The 15,309-nt window shown below is 45.4% G+C and overlaps 1 protein-coding gene across 6 annotated transcripts in view; it reads right to left on the bottom strand.

Moving 5' to 3' along the window:
• LOC125459246 (N-acetyl-beta-glucosaminyl-glycoprotein 4-beta-N-acetylgalactosaminyltransferase 1-like) overlaps positions 1–15,309 on the bottom strand; it is a 660,984-nt gene that overhangs the window by 265,523 nt on the left and 380,152 nt on the right. For all 6 annotated transcript variants that reach the window (XR_009446825.1, XM_048545435.2, XM_048545438.2 and 3 more), the window contains 2 exons: positions 5,639–5,734; positions 2,781–2,871 (listed from right to left, as the gene is read on the bottom strand). Coding sequence is in view for 5 of the 6 variants with exons in the window: in XM_048545435.2 (XP_048401392.1) it covers positions 2,781–2,871; positions 5,639–5,734 (187 nt within the window). In the remaining variant the exon portion in view is untranslated. The remainder of the gene's footprint in view (positions 1–2,780; positions 2,872–5,638; positions 5,735–15,309) is intronic.

Raw genomic sequence — 15,309 nt, 5'->3', positions numbered from 1 at the left:
CCGATAACATCTCTACCCTGCTGGAAACAACAACTCAGAGAGAAGTCGAGAGATCAGGCAAAGGAGAAAAAGAACAGCAGTCAAATCAAATATCAGCGCTGAGATAACAAGGTGTAGAGCTGGATGACCACAACAGGCCAAGCAGCATCAGAGGAGCAGGGAGGCTGACGTTTTGGCCCTAGATCCTTCTTCATTTTGTGATTCAGATTCTCCACCATCTACAGTTCCTACTATCTCTGAAACAAATCCCAGTGCTATTGTCCTGCTCCTTTCTTTTCCCCCATCAAATTTCAGACAGTATGAGTGCAGTTCAGTTAATACAGAAGGGCTGGGCACAATGGTGCGGTAATGGCCCCTGTCCACTTCAATGGAAAGTGACAGCCATTTTCAGAGTCCTTGATGGGATTGAACAGTATTCAGCCAACTACGCATCTGTTGTTCGGGTTTCTGCGTCCTTTAAGTTGCAGAATCACACCCCAGCAACACCCCCCCCTTACTCTTCCATCTGCCCCAAGACCTGTTAACCAATCACTCCCATGAGCCCGGTGCACATAGCAGATACTGCACCAGGTGTGGGAGAAGCTAGCACAGGAAAGACTCGGGGGAGTGGGCACTGCTCACTATAATCTATCAAGCTGCACCACATCCCCCACGGGCCTGATACCCCAGAAAAGTAGGTGGAGCAAATATACATCGCTGGCCATTGGAGGAGCCCGCTAGGTGCCTCTTTAGAGGGGGCAGCAACTCTACCAACCTCTCGGACAGGCCATCACTTTTCAGTGGGCAGCCTCCTCACGGGGCGAGTGCCTTCCCACCACCCCCTCTCCACATCCACTGCTGATATTCCACCACAGTTGGTGGGAAGAGACCCCTCAGTAGCCATTACTGAGTCACTGAATGTCCCCAGTTGGCCCTGAGTTCAGAAAACCAACCTAAGTGTTCCCTGCCCCTAATTTCATTGTGGGCTGGGAAGGGGGAAGGGGGTGCTGACACTTGGTGGCAGTAGCGAGAAAGATGAATGGGCATTTTACCTCCTATATCCCCTCCCACTTCTGTGGCTCCATTCCCTTTGCCTTTCAGCCTCTACCCACCACCCCACCTCCCGGTGATGGTAGGGCGTGCAGTATTGGGGAGGAGATACTTCTGTCCCCAGCCTTAAAATGAGATCCAACAACTACAAACTGCATTTATATGGCTCCTCTAACAGCTGAGGTGTCCCAAGGTGTTTCATGGGAACAGAACCAGACAAATAATGATCCTGAAGGGAATATGAGAGGGGGTGGCCAAACGCTTTAATGAAAGATGGAGAGAATTCCTACAGTGTGGCAGCAGGCCATTCTGCTCATCGATTTCACATTGCCCCTCTAAGGAGCATCCCACTCAGGCCCACAACCCCTAACCTATCCCTGTAACCCTGCATTTCCCATGCCCAACCCATCTAGCTAACACATCCCTGGATACTATAAAACAATTTAGCATGGCCAATCCACCCAGCCTGCACATCTTTGGACTGTGGGAGGAAACAGGAACACCCGGAGGAAAACCCTCACAGAAATAGGGAGAATGCGCAAACTACACACAGATAGTCGCCTGTGGGTGGAATTGATCCCAGGTCTCCAGTGGCGTGAATCAGCAGTGCTAACCACTGAGCCACCGTGGCACTTGGCAGGGTTGAAGTACAGCCTCTAACATTGTGGCAAAAGAAATGGAGATAACGCAGTTAAATCTCAGGCCTGTTATTTCCCATTTCAAATTGTATTAAAGCACCATGCCGTCCAGCTCCGACTCATGCTGCATTGGCCATTCTTGCGAAAAGTGAGTCGAAGGTGCAGTTCACTCTCACACAAAAATAGTGAACCGAATTTTCCAGTCGGTGTCAGGAAGTTGAACAATATCCCCACACCTGACTCCATGGTGTAAGCATGAGATACAAACAGGCCACTGGGGCTAGAGGTGAGCTTCTTGCCCAGTTTGTGGCGCTGAGTGTTACCGGGAGACCAGAGCTCCTTGCCAGTGAGAAAGCAGTCAGCAGCTACAATGGTCGGGGGGGGGGGGGGGGGGGGGGGGGGGGGGGGGTTGCTGCCATTACCTTGCACAGGAGACCAGGCAGCATCTCAGCACCTTGGCTGCCTCACTGCATACAATACGGCCAAAATGCCAAATTCATTGTCATGCACAAGATCCCATAGCTCCTGAAAGTGGTTGACGATTTTAAAACAGCTTTGAAAACTGCATTCACATCCTCCCTGATCCATTAGCAAGATCCTGCAGTAATCGCATGGGCTGGTTGCTCGGAGGGGAGTGGGTTTCCCAAAGAAAAGTTAGTTGTCGTACAGAGGCACCAACTACCCTTTAAGAACACAGGTTTTAAACTGTGCCTGCCAACCTTCCTGAGCCTGTCGACAATTGTAAATCCCAACTTCTAACCCTGTTAGAACATCAGCAGGTTATGTAAAATATGAATGAATGAATAATTATTTTTGTTTTACTGTCATGTGTATTTTATAATGAGAAAAACTGTAAAATGCAGCGAGATGCTTTTCCACTTTTGCCATGATCTAGCAATATTTTGAATAGTTTAAGAATAAGAAGAAAAGTAGAAAGATAAAGCTTCAAGACAGTCCATCAGTCCTGAGCCAGTTTATCATCAACATTGCCTGCACTGACATCCCTGTCTTTGTTAATTCACTGGTGACAGAATTACAGTATCAATGAGCAGGAACAAAAATGAAACCAGCTCTTTCACTACTCTGAATACTGAGCATCTCCTCCATCCTTACCATCTTTGTAGGGATGTATGTAGCCAAAAATGCGAAGCCCATAATTCTTCCACTTTGGAGAAACAGCAATCTTATTCACCGAGGTGCGTGTCTGAAACAAAAAGACAAGTTTTCATTCCTCAAATTTATCCACTGATCTTTATACTCTTTAACATTAGTCATTGCAGACGCAGGAAAGAGAGTCATAGCACGGTACAACATGGAAACAAACCCTTCAGTCCAACTCATCCATGCAGACCAGATATCCTAACTTACTTGCCAGCATTTGGCCCATATTCCTCTAAGCCCTTCCTATTCATATAGTCATCCAAATGTCTTTTAAATGCTGCTGCTGAACCAGCCTCCACCACTTCCTCTGGCAGCTCATTCCATACACACACCACCCTCTTCATGAGAAAGTTGCCCCGCAGGTTCCTTCTAAATCTTTCCCCTCTCACCTTTAACCTATGCCTTCTAGTTTTGGACTCCGCTCCCCTGGGGAAAAGACCTTGGCTATTCACCCTATCCATGCCCCTCATGACTTTATAAACCTCTATAAGGCCACCCCTCAGCCTCTGATACTCCAGGGAAAATAGCCCCAGCCTATTTGGCCTCTCCCTATGGTTCAAACCCTCCAACCCTGGCAAGATCTTTGAAAATCTTTTTTGAACCCTTTCAAGTTTCACACCATCCTTCCTACAGCAGGGAGCCTAGAATTAAACACAGTATTTCAAATAGAAAATGCCAGAAATACTCAACAGGTCAGGCAGCAACAAAGAGCAGTAACATTTCAGTCATTATATTGTGAAATGTTCCAGCAATTTCAGTTTTCTTACTATAACCTAGGACATATGGTCCTTGACAAACTTGAATGTTCTTGTGATATTTTTAAGAGAAATAGTTTTACTGTCTTCTTGCATGCCACTAATCAATTGTCAATGCCCAGAATGAGGTGCCTGTCTCAGAATGATCTGTTTAATGGCCTGCAGATCATAGTCCTCACCGCAGCCTCATAGACACCTTCATTGCTGCTTCATCAGTCATTCTTGAAGGCTCTTTCAGGGAGGCTAACAGCTGATCATTAATTTCTTCCAAACGTTGGGTGTTTTGTGGTGTGATTAGTAACCGTGCCAAAGTAAGGTCAAACCACTTCATTGAGCAGACACCTGCATATTTGCACAACCCAAATTCCAGATGTAGGCACAGTGAAATAAAACAACAGCCAATTATGCTACACAAATTTCTAATGGATGTTATCTTTATTCTTAAAACACAGCAATATAGGAAGTACATTTTAATTTAAATAGTGGTTGCTTAATTAAGAAAAGCCCCATAGCTAGCTTGTAAGCCCACACATGCCAGTAAGCAAGACTGAAGCAAGTAAGCATGATAGAATTCAGCATTTGGTCTTCGCATTGCCTACCCACATATTCTCAACATGGCTGAAACCTTATGGGTTTTGTGGGATGGCTTTGGAGACAATTAAGTGTCTGATTAATGGTTACTTTAGGGTTTCATCCCACCGCTGCCTGCAGAGCAGCCTGATGGCTCAGCAGCAGGGACCCGGTTCCATTCCATCCTCGGGCGATTGCGCAAACTTTGCACTGACATTCTCCCTGGGTTTGCTCCGGTTTCCTCCCACAACCTAAAGATGTGCAGGCTAGGTGGATTAGCCATGGGGAATGCAAGGTACTGAATGGGCTGTATGGGCCAAATGGCCTGCTTCCACACTGTAGGGAGTTCCATGTCATTGGGAAACTTGGCAGCAGCTTTAGCTGCCAACAGGAGGGAGGATGTGAATTGCCTTTGTGGGCTTTCTGGATCCATTGGGAGCACTAATTTCTGAAGGTCACGCTCCCCCTCCTCACTCACCAACTGCCCAACAGCCTCACTCCCCCTCCTCACCCAGACATCTCGAGACTTAATCTGGTGTGAGGGGATTTGATGTAGTCCCAGTAGTGGCCACCATGCCCCTGGCACTGCGGGTCAGCTGGCAGCTCTGTGAAATGGACTCTCCTCCCAAGAGAAAGGCCAAAGTTTCACCTTAAAACAATGAACACCGCTCTCAGAATTAAACTTTGGTGGCACAGCTATCAGAGCCATGGGTGGGCACCCTCAATCTTTTAGCCTGGTGGCGTTGGTAGGGAAATGGGAATCTGTGCCTCCCTGTACATGCCAATCTTACAGATCTTACAGCAGAGAAGAAGTTAAATTTTCCCATTCCAGTGGCTCTTAAAAGAACTAACCACTCAGTCCAATGCCTCTGGGTGCTGCCCTTAACCTTTTAAACCCCCACAAATGTCATCGAGTTAAATTACAGATTTCCTCTTTGTAATTTTGGCTGAAGTATAAATATTGGGTAACCTCTTTCCCTCCATAATAATGTCACCGGAGTTTTACAAGCTCCTCAGATGGTACACTGTGGCTCTGTTGATGATGTTTTCCAAAAGCTAATACTTCTGCCAGCGCAGAATTCTATTGCACTGGAATCTCAGCCAAGAGTTCAGGTCTTTCTGATTGTGAGATACGAGGGCACAATTTGCACCAACTACGAGTGGAAGCATGTACTTTCTGCATTAAGTGGAAGGGAAAACAAAGAGCGAATTATCCGAGGGTAATCCCATCCACTTCCTAGAACCAGGTACAAACATCACATGCTAGCAGTAACATAGCAGCAGGTTAACTGCCTCCACTCATGACCGTGAAATTGTTCACAGTGCAGGGGGCATTACAAGAGGGCAAAAATAACCACAGCAAATCAGAAGCAAAAGTCATTTGGAGAAGTTTAGTAATCATTGCATCCTTACATTTTGCATTCTTGCTTTGATACCAGAGGAGAGGTGGCATTGGCTGAAGGTGTAAATCTGCAGGTTACTTACATGAGGGTAAAGTGGAAAATGAATATTCTTCCGAAGCTGATAAATGGAAGAGCCACACCAATCCTCAAAAACATGAAGGTTCACTTTGCCTTTGTACTGCAAAATGAAAAGAAAGTCAACATTTATCAGTGTATGCCAGACTAGATGATCAAATGTAGGCAAGTACAGACAGAGCCACGAAGACGTTGCAATTCTCTGTTAATCCTTGTTAGGGAGCCACATCCTTTCTAAATTTCCTGTGCTATGTGTGGCCTGTTTCCTTTTACATGGGAGGTGATGGTAATGTTACTGGCCTAGTAATTCAGAGGCTAGGGCCAATGATGCTCAGACTGATTGAACGTCTACCACAGTGGCTGGTAGAATGACAATGCATTTGAAAGCGAAACTCAGTAACGCCGACTATGAAACCATTATCGATTATCATTAAAAAAAAATTCAACAGGTCCACTAATGTTCTTGAAGCAAGGAAATCTGCCAACCATACCTGGTCTGGCCTCTGTGTGACTCTAGACCCACAGCAACATAGCTCACTCTTCGATATATTGCCTATTTCTTCGCAGGCCTTGACCATTGATGATTGCAATATCATCTAACCCAGGCTAGACACAACAACGCAGTATCTTTCCATAAACACAAGCTCACGTTGAAATTTTAATATTTTGTACTGATTCAAGCTTGATTCTTTTCAACAATGTACCCTGCACACGTGGTTGGGTTGTGAGTGTGTGGGAGGAAAGAACTCAGCAGATCTCTCTTCCACGCAGCGGAGCTGCAAGTAAGAGCAAACCATTGCCTGGAGGAGTAGCCTGTGACTTTAACATAGCTATCTGAAAATTTTGACAAAACACTTTGTAATTGGTTAGTAGAGGAGTTTACTGTTATAATTAGCGCATTCTGCAAGATCATTCAACCGAAGGGAGTGAGGAGAAGAAGTGATGTATACACCTCATTCATTATGCACGTGTTGCGCGGGTGCATTACAGTGCTGCAGACAGTTGCCAGCCACAATTTCAATGTGAGAAGTGGGGCTGGCATTGGGGAAATGAAGAGCCAGAACTTTATCACTGTGTGTTTCAGAAGGAGAAAAGGAACACCGAACATATTAAGAGACAACAAAGTGTAGAGCTGGATGAACACAGCAGGCTAAACAGCATCAGAGGAGCAAGAAGGCTGGCCCTTCTTCAGAAATTAAATCTTAGTTTATTCATTGTTATTCATGCATGGCACATTGGCATTGCTAGCTGACCCATTCCCAGTTGCCCGAGAGGTGGTGGTGAGCTGCTTTCTTGAACTCCACATGCTGTAGGTTGTTATGCGCCTTTAGGGAGGAAATTCCGGGATTTTGGACTTCTGAATAGATCTCTCAAATTTCAAATTCAATGTTGATCTTGTTCCTCGTGCACCTTCTCTGCAGCCATATATTCCTCGCTCTGTTCTATTACCCTGATGCACTTTGTACACTTTTATAAATCAAATCAAAATAAAATCCAGGAAGTTGCAATTCACATGAACTCCTATTTTACCAAAACTTGTAATTTATAACCTGTCTCCTCTCAAGTGCGTGCGTGTGTGTTAATATTGCAGAAAAACAACTTCCTGCATTTTGACCATTTTGTTAATGAACTGTATTTCTGATTTCATGTCAAAACATCTTTATTGTCGGTTATTTCAAAGATTGGAATCCAAAAACCAGGGTTTGGGGAATATTGGTTACCTTCCCTCAGTAAGGGAATGAGGATGAAAAGTGAAAGGAGTAAATCAAACAATAAATCACTGTCTCACATTTAAGAGGGGAAAAGTGACTGTCATTTACATCCAATCCCTTTCCCACTTTGTCCAAGACACAGGTTATTTAAACACTCAGAACAATCTGGCATGTTGCAATTCAATTTTAGTATGTATTACATTGCTGGCCTTTTACTGCCTTTAAATAACAGCATTTCATTTATATTTTCCTTCAGCTTTTCTCCTTCTGAAACATACGGTGATAAAGTTCTGACTCTTCATTTCCCCAATGCCAGCCCCACTTCTCACATTCAATGACAATAAAGTTGGAATCAGATGCAAATGCATTGGAATTCTCCCCAGTGACTTGGTCAACATTTATCCCCCTTCTTGGATCATTGAAAATTACCTGCTCATTTACTGCATTGCTGATTGTGGGATACCAGATCAAAGAACAAGGAAAACTAAAGCACAGCAACAGGCCCTTTGGCCCTCCAAGCCTGCGCCGATCAGATCCTCTATCTAAACCTGTCACCTATTTTACAAGGATCTGTATCCCTCTGCTCCCTGCCCATTTATGTATCTGTCCAGATACATCTTAAATGATGTTATCGTGCCCACCTCTATCACCTCCACTGGCAACGCGTTCCAGGCACCCACCACCCTCTGTGTAAAGAACTTTCCACGCATATCTCCCTTAAACTTTTCCCCTCTCACCTTGAAATTGTGATCCCTAATAATTGAGTCACCTGCTCTGGTAAAAAGCTTCTTGCTATCCACCCTGTCTATACCCCTCATGATTTTGTAGACCTCAATCTGGTTCCCCCCTCAACCTCCATCTTTCTAATGTATATAATCCCAATCTACTCAACCTCTCTTCAGAGCTAGCGCCCTCCATTCCAGGCAACATCTGGTGAACCTCCTCTGCACCCTCTCTAAAGCATGCACATCCTTTTGGTAATGTGGCGACCAAAACTGTACGCAGTATTCCAAATGTGGTCGAACCAAAGTCCTATACAACTGTAACATGACCTGCTAACTCTTGTACTCAATACCCCGTCCAATGAAGGAAAGCATGCCGTATGCCTTCTTGACCCCCTATCAACCTGCATTGCCACCTTCAGGGAACAATGGACCTGAACACCCAGATCTCTCTGTGCATCAATTTTCCCCAGGGCTTTTCCATTTACTGTATAGTTCGCTCTTGAATTGGATCTTCCAAAATGCATCACCTTCCATTAGCCTGGATTGAACTCCATCTGCCATTTCTCCATCCAACTCTTCCAATCTATCTATATTTTGCTGCATTCTCCGACAGTCCCTTTCACCATCTGCTACTCCACCAATCTTAGAGTCATCGACAAACTTTCGATTTAGACCATCTATACCTGCCTCCAGATCATTTATGTATCTCACAAACAACAGTGGTCCCAACACGGATCCCTGTAGAACACCACTGGTCACAGTTCTCCATTTTAGAAACTCCCTTCCACTACAATATTGCTGCAAATTGGCTGCTACCTCTTAAACACATTTGAAGAGTGATTGTACTTCTAAACAGACTCATTAGCAGTGAAACGCTTGAATCATCGAATCCCTACAGTGTGGAAGCAAACCATTCAGCCCATCGAGTCCACAACAACCCCCCAAAGAGCATGTCACCCAGACCCAACCCCTATCCCTGTAACGCCGCACCTCTCATGGCTAAACCAACCAGCCTACACATCCCTGGACACTGCAGGCAGGTTGGCATGGCCAAAAAAAACCCTAACCTGCACATCATTAGATCTTAGGAAGAAACTGGAGCATCTGGCAAAATCCACACACACACAAGGAGAATGTGCAAACTCCACACAATCATCTAAGGTTGGAATCAAACCTGGGTCCCTGGCACTGTGACACGGCAATGCTAACCCCTGACCCACTGTGCCACCCTTCGGAAAGCCAAATGCAGTGAACAGTGCTAATGTCCCGTTTCCATTTGGAGCACAGGCAGATACAAACTAACTTTGTATAATTTGGGTTCATAAGGACTGCTGCAGTTGTCTCGGAGCTTAGTGCAGATTTCTGAAGGTTTCACTCGGACGTATTTCAAACAGTAACTAAAACAGGAGGCCAAAACGCTAGAAAACTAAGATCAGTGCAGAACTCAGCTGTCAAATGCCACCTGAAGTTGCAGCAACATGACAACGTTCATTAAAGCGAGAAGTGGATGAACAAGGGTCTCTATCGGATGGCATTCAGCTCACCACTGAGCAGAAGGCAAACTAATGAATTAATGAGCTTTGCAGAAGGCTCAGGTCTTATATAGAAGCTCCACAGCATATGCCTCATAATTTAAAGTCAATGTTGAAGCACAGGCATAGCAGCATGCTGCACAGAGTGGGGTAATTACTATTAGGGTTCCAACTTACAGCTCAGCAGCTATTATATTTGGACGCATCACCAAGAGCTAATTAACAGTGGAAGCCAAAGCACTGAGGTGAATAATTTTATTTAAGTGAATAAGCTGGATGTGGCTCCAAACGAGTGAATTTGATCGGATCCTTATCGTTTATTTTCGGTGGCGTTTGAAGTTTTCTTTTGAAACAGTAAATGACTGCAGCTCCTGACGTCATTTCGGTGGAGCTTACAAAACGTAGACACACTGTGCAGATACCGGGACTAAATGTGCACCACCAGATGGATGGTGTGCCTTAGACAGACGACATAAGGTGTTCCAAAGCAATCAGCGCAGGAGCAATATAAACAGAAATTGCTGCAGAAAATCAGTATCTGTGGCTGGGGGGTAGAGAGAAAGAGAGAGAGAGAGAGAGAGAGAGAGAGAGCGAAGTTAACTTTTTCGGTCCAATAGGGCCTTCTGCAGAATCTGCTGTTCTTTGTTCTTTTAATGCAGGAGTGACTTTTGTTTAAAAACCGAAAAAACTGCGGATGCTGTAAATCAGAAACAAAAATAAATTTGGTCTGGCAGCATCTGTGGAGGAGAAAATAGAGTTAACGCTTAAGGTCCGGTGATCCTTCCTCAGAACTGGTGGCGGCTGGGAAAATGTCAGTTTAAGTGCAGGAAATAGGGAGGTGGGTGGGGGACGGAGTAAATGATAGGATAGAGCCCAAAGAGAGAAAAGGCAGTTGGACAGACAAAGGATCAGAGATAATGGGAACTGCAGATGCTGGAGAATTTAAGATAACAAAGTGTGGAGCTGGATGAACACAGCAGGCCAAGCAGCATCTCAGGAGCACAAAAGCTGACATTTTGGGCCTAGAGAAAGTTCTCTGATGAAGGGTCTAGGCCTGAAACGTTAGCTTTTGTGCTCCTAGCATGCTGCTTGGCCTGCTGTGTTCATCCAGCTCCACACTTTATTATCTTGGACAGACAAAGGAGTTGCTAATGATCAGGCTGGGAGGGTGAGTAGTTGTTAATGGGGACTGTTAGTGACAAACAACAGGGAGTGTGTAACTGCAGGCTATGTGGTAACAAGGCCTGGTGTGGGGGGTGGGGGGCTGGGACATGGGAGAGTTTAGGCCCTAAAATTACTGAACTCAATATCGAGTCTGGACACCTTCCGGGTGAAGCAACACTTCATCTGCACTTCGCCTAATCTAGTCTACTGCATTCGCTGCTAACAATGTGGTCTCCTCTACATTGGGGAAACGAAGCATAGACTTGGCGACCGCTTCACAGAACATCCACGTTCTGCTCACAAAAAAGACCTTGAACTATCCATTGTCTGCCACTTCAATGTACCACCTTGCTCCCTGGCCAACATCTCTGTCTCTGGCTTGCTATTAGTGTTCCAGCAAAGCCCAACACAAGCTGAAGGAACAACACCTCATTTTTCCGCTTGGGGACCCTACAGCCCTTCAGACTCAATCATCACGCAGAAGCACTTTGACAGTTCCTGTGACAGGTGTGAAGGTAGGGATTGGTACCAAGAAGGTAAGGCAGCAGGATGCCAAGGTACCTGGTGGGGAAAGTACTAGGTAGTAGGGGTACAGTGCCAGCTAAGTAGGGTGGATAGGGTGGCAGGTATGCAGGGCATCAAACAGCATGGTTGGTGGGCAGCAGCAGGGCTCCAAGGTACAAGATGGTAAAGAGGCCAGGTAAGTGATGGCATATTTAACGTAGATCAGAGTTGGTGGGAGAATAGAGATCAGGTGAGGGGAGGATGTTGTTAGGTCCTAGGAGGTGACAAGGTTGTTGGGTCCATCAAGTCCCACAGTTTGGGGTGGGGAATTGGAAGGTGAGGTTCAGTGGCTGAGCATTGCTGGTTACAGTTGAGGTGTAGCGGGTGTGAAATAAAAAAAAAATCCTAGACTCAGATGACCACTGCCAACTGACTTCAAAACTCGTCTGGCTCACCAATAAGCTTTAGGGAAGGAAATGTGACATCCCTTACTGGTCTGGCCTATACATGGCTGCAGGTCCCCAGCAACTGACTCTTAACTACCCACTGGGCAATTGGAGTTGGCCAATAAATACTGGCCCAGCAAGTGATGACAAGGTCCCAAAAGAACATGATGGAATAGACTGAGCATGACTGGTAGCAGGTACAGAGTCAGAAATAATTATTCTTCCAGGTCAACAACCTTTTTTCAGAACAGGGCAGCCTGGGATGATTCCTGCGATAAAGCAGTTGGCTTATGAGGAGATGTTCTTTTATTCATTGAAATTCCAATGAAAGGAGAGTTAGCTTACTGGAAACATTAAAGTCTGGGTTGGCTTGACGGGTTCAATTGCTGAACCATGATAGCCCTCACAGAGACCTTTACAACAGTGGGCACAGGTCTCCCATTTAAGCGAGGGATGAAGTGGAACTTATTTTCTGAGAGCATTGTTCGCCTTTCGAATTTTCCACCCCAGAAAACAGTGAAGGTTGGGCCATTTGAAACAATCAAGGCTAAACAAGACAGCATTTCAATCCACATGATTGTCAAGTGCTATCAGGGCAAACGGAAATGTGGAGTTCAAGTTACAAGCTGATCGGCCACCACGATCGAGCAGGCTCAGTGGCCGAAATGGTCTATTCTTGCTCCTGGTAATATACATTCTTACAGACTTAAGGAGGACAAAAAAAATTCAATGAGAAAACAGTTGCTATTGCAACATGAACATACATACATACTTGTAATGAGCAAAGAAGGGCCATTGGGAGTGATGATGGCAAAGCCAAGAAAAATAAACTGGACCTTGAGGAAGTGCAAGAAAATAAAGCAGGGCGATGAAAAGCTGCAATTTGAAAACAAAATTAAAAGGGAGACAAGTTAGAACCAAAACCTACAAAGAGATGGGAATACAAACAGAAATCAAGGAAATGATCTGAAGGTGAACTGAATGTTAGGTCCAAAAGACTGTTAAATGCCCAGTTAAAGGATAAGGGAAGATGCCTCAAACTTAAGCTGATCTTCACTGGACCACTGCTGTAGGACAAGGCCACAGAGGTCAGTATGAAGGTATGATGGAGAATTAGAATGACAGGTGGTCAAATGGTTAGAATCTTATATGTGCTCTGAAAGTCAGGAATCACAACACCAGGTTATAGTCTGAGATAACACGGTGTAGAGTTGGAGGAGCACAGCATCACAGGAGCAGGAAAGCTGTCATTTCGGGTCTAGACTTTTCTGAAGAAGGGTCTAGGCCCAAAACATCAAGTTTTCCTGCTTCTGTGATGCTGCTTGGCCTGCTGTGCTCATCCAACTCTACACCTTGTTATCTCAGATTCCCCAGCAGCTGCAGTTCCTACTGTCTCTGAACCAGGTTATAGTCCAACAGGTTTATTCAAAAACCCAAGCTTTCAGAGCCTCAGTCCTCCTTCAGGTGTTAGTGAGAGAGGTAGTGTCAGACACAGACTTTGTAAGTAAAATGATCAAAGGTTCACACACCATTGATGAAGATGTATTAAACAAACCTAAGATGCTGTTGTATCTTCAATCAGTTAGAAGGTTGTAATTGATTAACATGCATATGTGAATTCTCAAATTCCTTTCAAGTCACGGTCCTGAGAGAATTAAGTGTTTTATCAGTGATAATGGGAACTGCAGATGCTGGAGAATCCAAGATAACAAAGTGTGGAGCTCGATGAACACAGCAGGCCAAGCAGCATCTCAGGAGCACAAAAGCTGACATTTCGGGCCTAGACCCTTCATCAGAGAGGGGGATGGGGTGAGGGAACTGGAATAAATAGGGAGAGAGGGGGATGCGGTCCGAAGATGGAGAGAAAACAAGATAGGTAGAGAGGAGAGTATAGGTGAGGAGGTAGGGAAGGGATAGGTCAGTCCAGGGAAGATGGACAGGTCAAGGAGGCGGGATGAGGTGGTGGGTAGGAAATAGAGGTGCGGCTTGGGGTGGGAGGAAGGGATGGGTGAGAGGAAGAACATGTTAGGGAAGCAGAGACAGGCTGGGCTGGTTTTGGGATGTAGTGGGGGGAGGGGAAGAGCTGGGCTGGTTGTGTGGTGCAGTGGGGGGAGGGGACGAACTGGGCAGGTTTTGGGATGCAGTGGGTTAGATTTTGAAGCTTGTGAAGTCCACATTGATACCATTGGGCTGCAGGGTTCCCAAGCGGAATATGAGTTGCTGTTCCTGCAACCTTCGGGTGGCATCATTGTGGCACTGCAGGAGGCCCAGGATGGACATGTCGTCTGAGGAATGGGAGGGGGAGTTGAAATGGTTCGTATCCCAAAACCAGCCCAGCCTGTCTCTGCTTCCCTAACCTGTTCTTCCTCTCACCCATCCCTTCCTCCCACCCCAAGCCACGCCTCCATTTCCTACCTACCACCCCATCCCGCCTCCTTGATCTGTCCATCTTCCCTGGACTGACCTATCCCCTCCCTACCTCCTCACCTATACTCTCCTCTCTACCTATCTTGTTTTCTCTCCATCTTCGGTCCGCCTCCCCCTCTCTCCCTATTTATTCCAGTTCCCTCTCCCCATCCTCCTCTCTGCTGAAGGGTCTAGGCCCAAAACGTCAGCTTTTGTGCTCCTGAGATGCTGCTTCGCCTGCTGTGTTCATCCAGCTCCACACTTTGTTATCTTAAATGTTTTATCAGTTTGTGGAAGAGGTGACATTTTGGATCAGACAATGCATGTTAGACGTGAGACCTCGTTTAGATTCTGTGTTTTAGTTTGGAATCAGACTGGTATTATTTATAAACACAATATATACACTGTCAGTCGATGTGGCATTTTATAAATTCCTACTTTAGAAATAAAACCAGTCTGACTCCAAACCAATACACAAACAGATCCTAAACAAGGCTTTACACTTAACATGCATCGTCTAACCAAAAACATCACCTCTTCTTTTCACTGATAAAACCTTGAGTTCTCTCAGGACCGTAACTTGAGTGAAATTCAGGGATTTCCATATACATATTAATCAATTAAAACCTTCTAACTGATTAAAGATTTAACAGCATCTTAGGTTCATTTAGCACATTTTCATCAATGATGTGAAACTTCGATATTTCACTGATAAAGTCTGTGTCTGATACTACCTCTCTCACTGACACTGAAGGAGGACAGATGCTCCAAAAACTTGTGTTTTCAAATAAACCTGTTGGACTATAATCTGGTGTCGTGCGATTTCTGACCTTGTCTACCCCAGTTAAATACCGGCACCTCCACATCATGTGCTCTGAAAGACAGTGTTCACCAATTAATATTCTCTTTCCCTTTTGTACACAGAATTCATGTGAGCAGTGTACCAACGACAGTGTAGCAAGTTAGGTCACAAGCTGTGGAGCTGGATGAACACAGCAGGCCAAGCAGCATCTTAGGAGCAGGGAAGCTGACGTTTGGGGCCGAGACCCTTCATCAGCAAGTTAGATACTGCTTGTAATGTGCTGCTTTATCTGGAAGGAATGCTTGTATTGCTCCGCTGAACATGACTACCCTGACGGTAGGATGCTGGGTTTCCAGAGCTCCAGTGATGGGTACGTCTCTCTGGCAT

The sequence above is a fragment of the Stegostoma tigrinum genome, chromosome 17, assembly GCF_030684315.1.
Source record: "Stegostoma tigrinum isolate sSteTig4 chromosome 17, sSteTig4.hap1, whole genome shotgun sequence".
Taxonomy (NCBI): Eukaryota; Metazoa; Chordata; class Chondrichthyes; order Orectolobiformes; family Stegostomatidae; genus Stegostoma; species Stegostoma tigrinum.
This window is presented reverse-complemented; position numbering and strand designations above follow the sequence as displayed.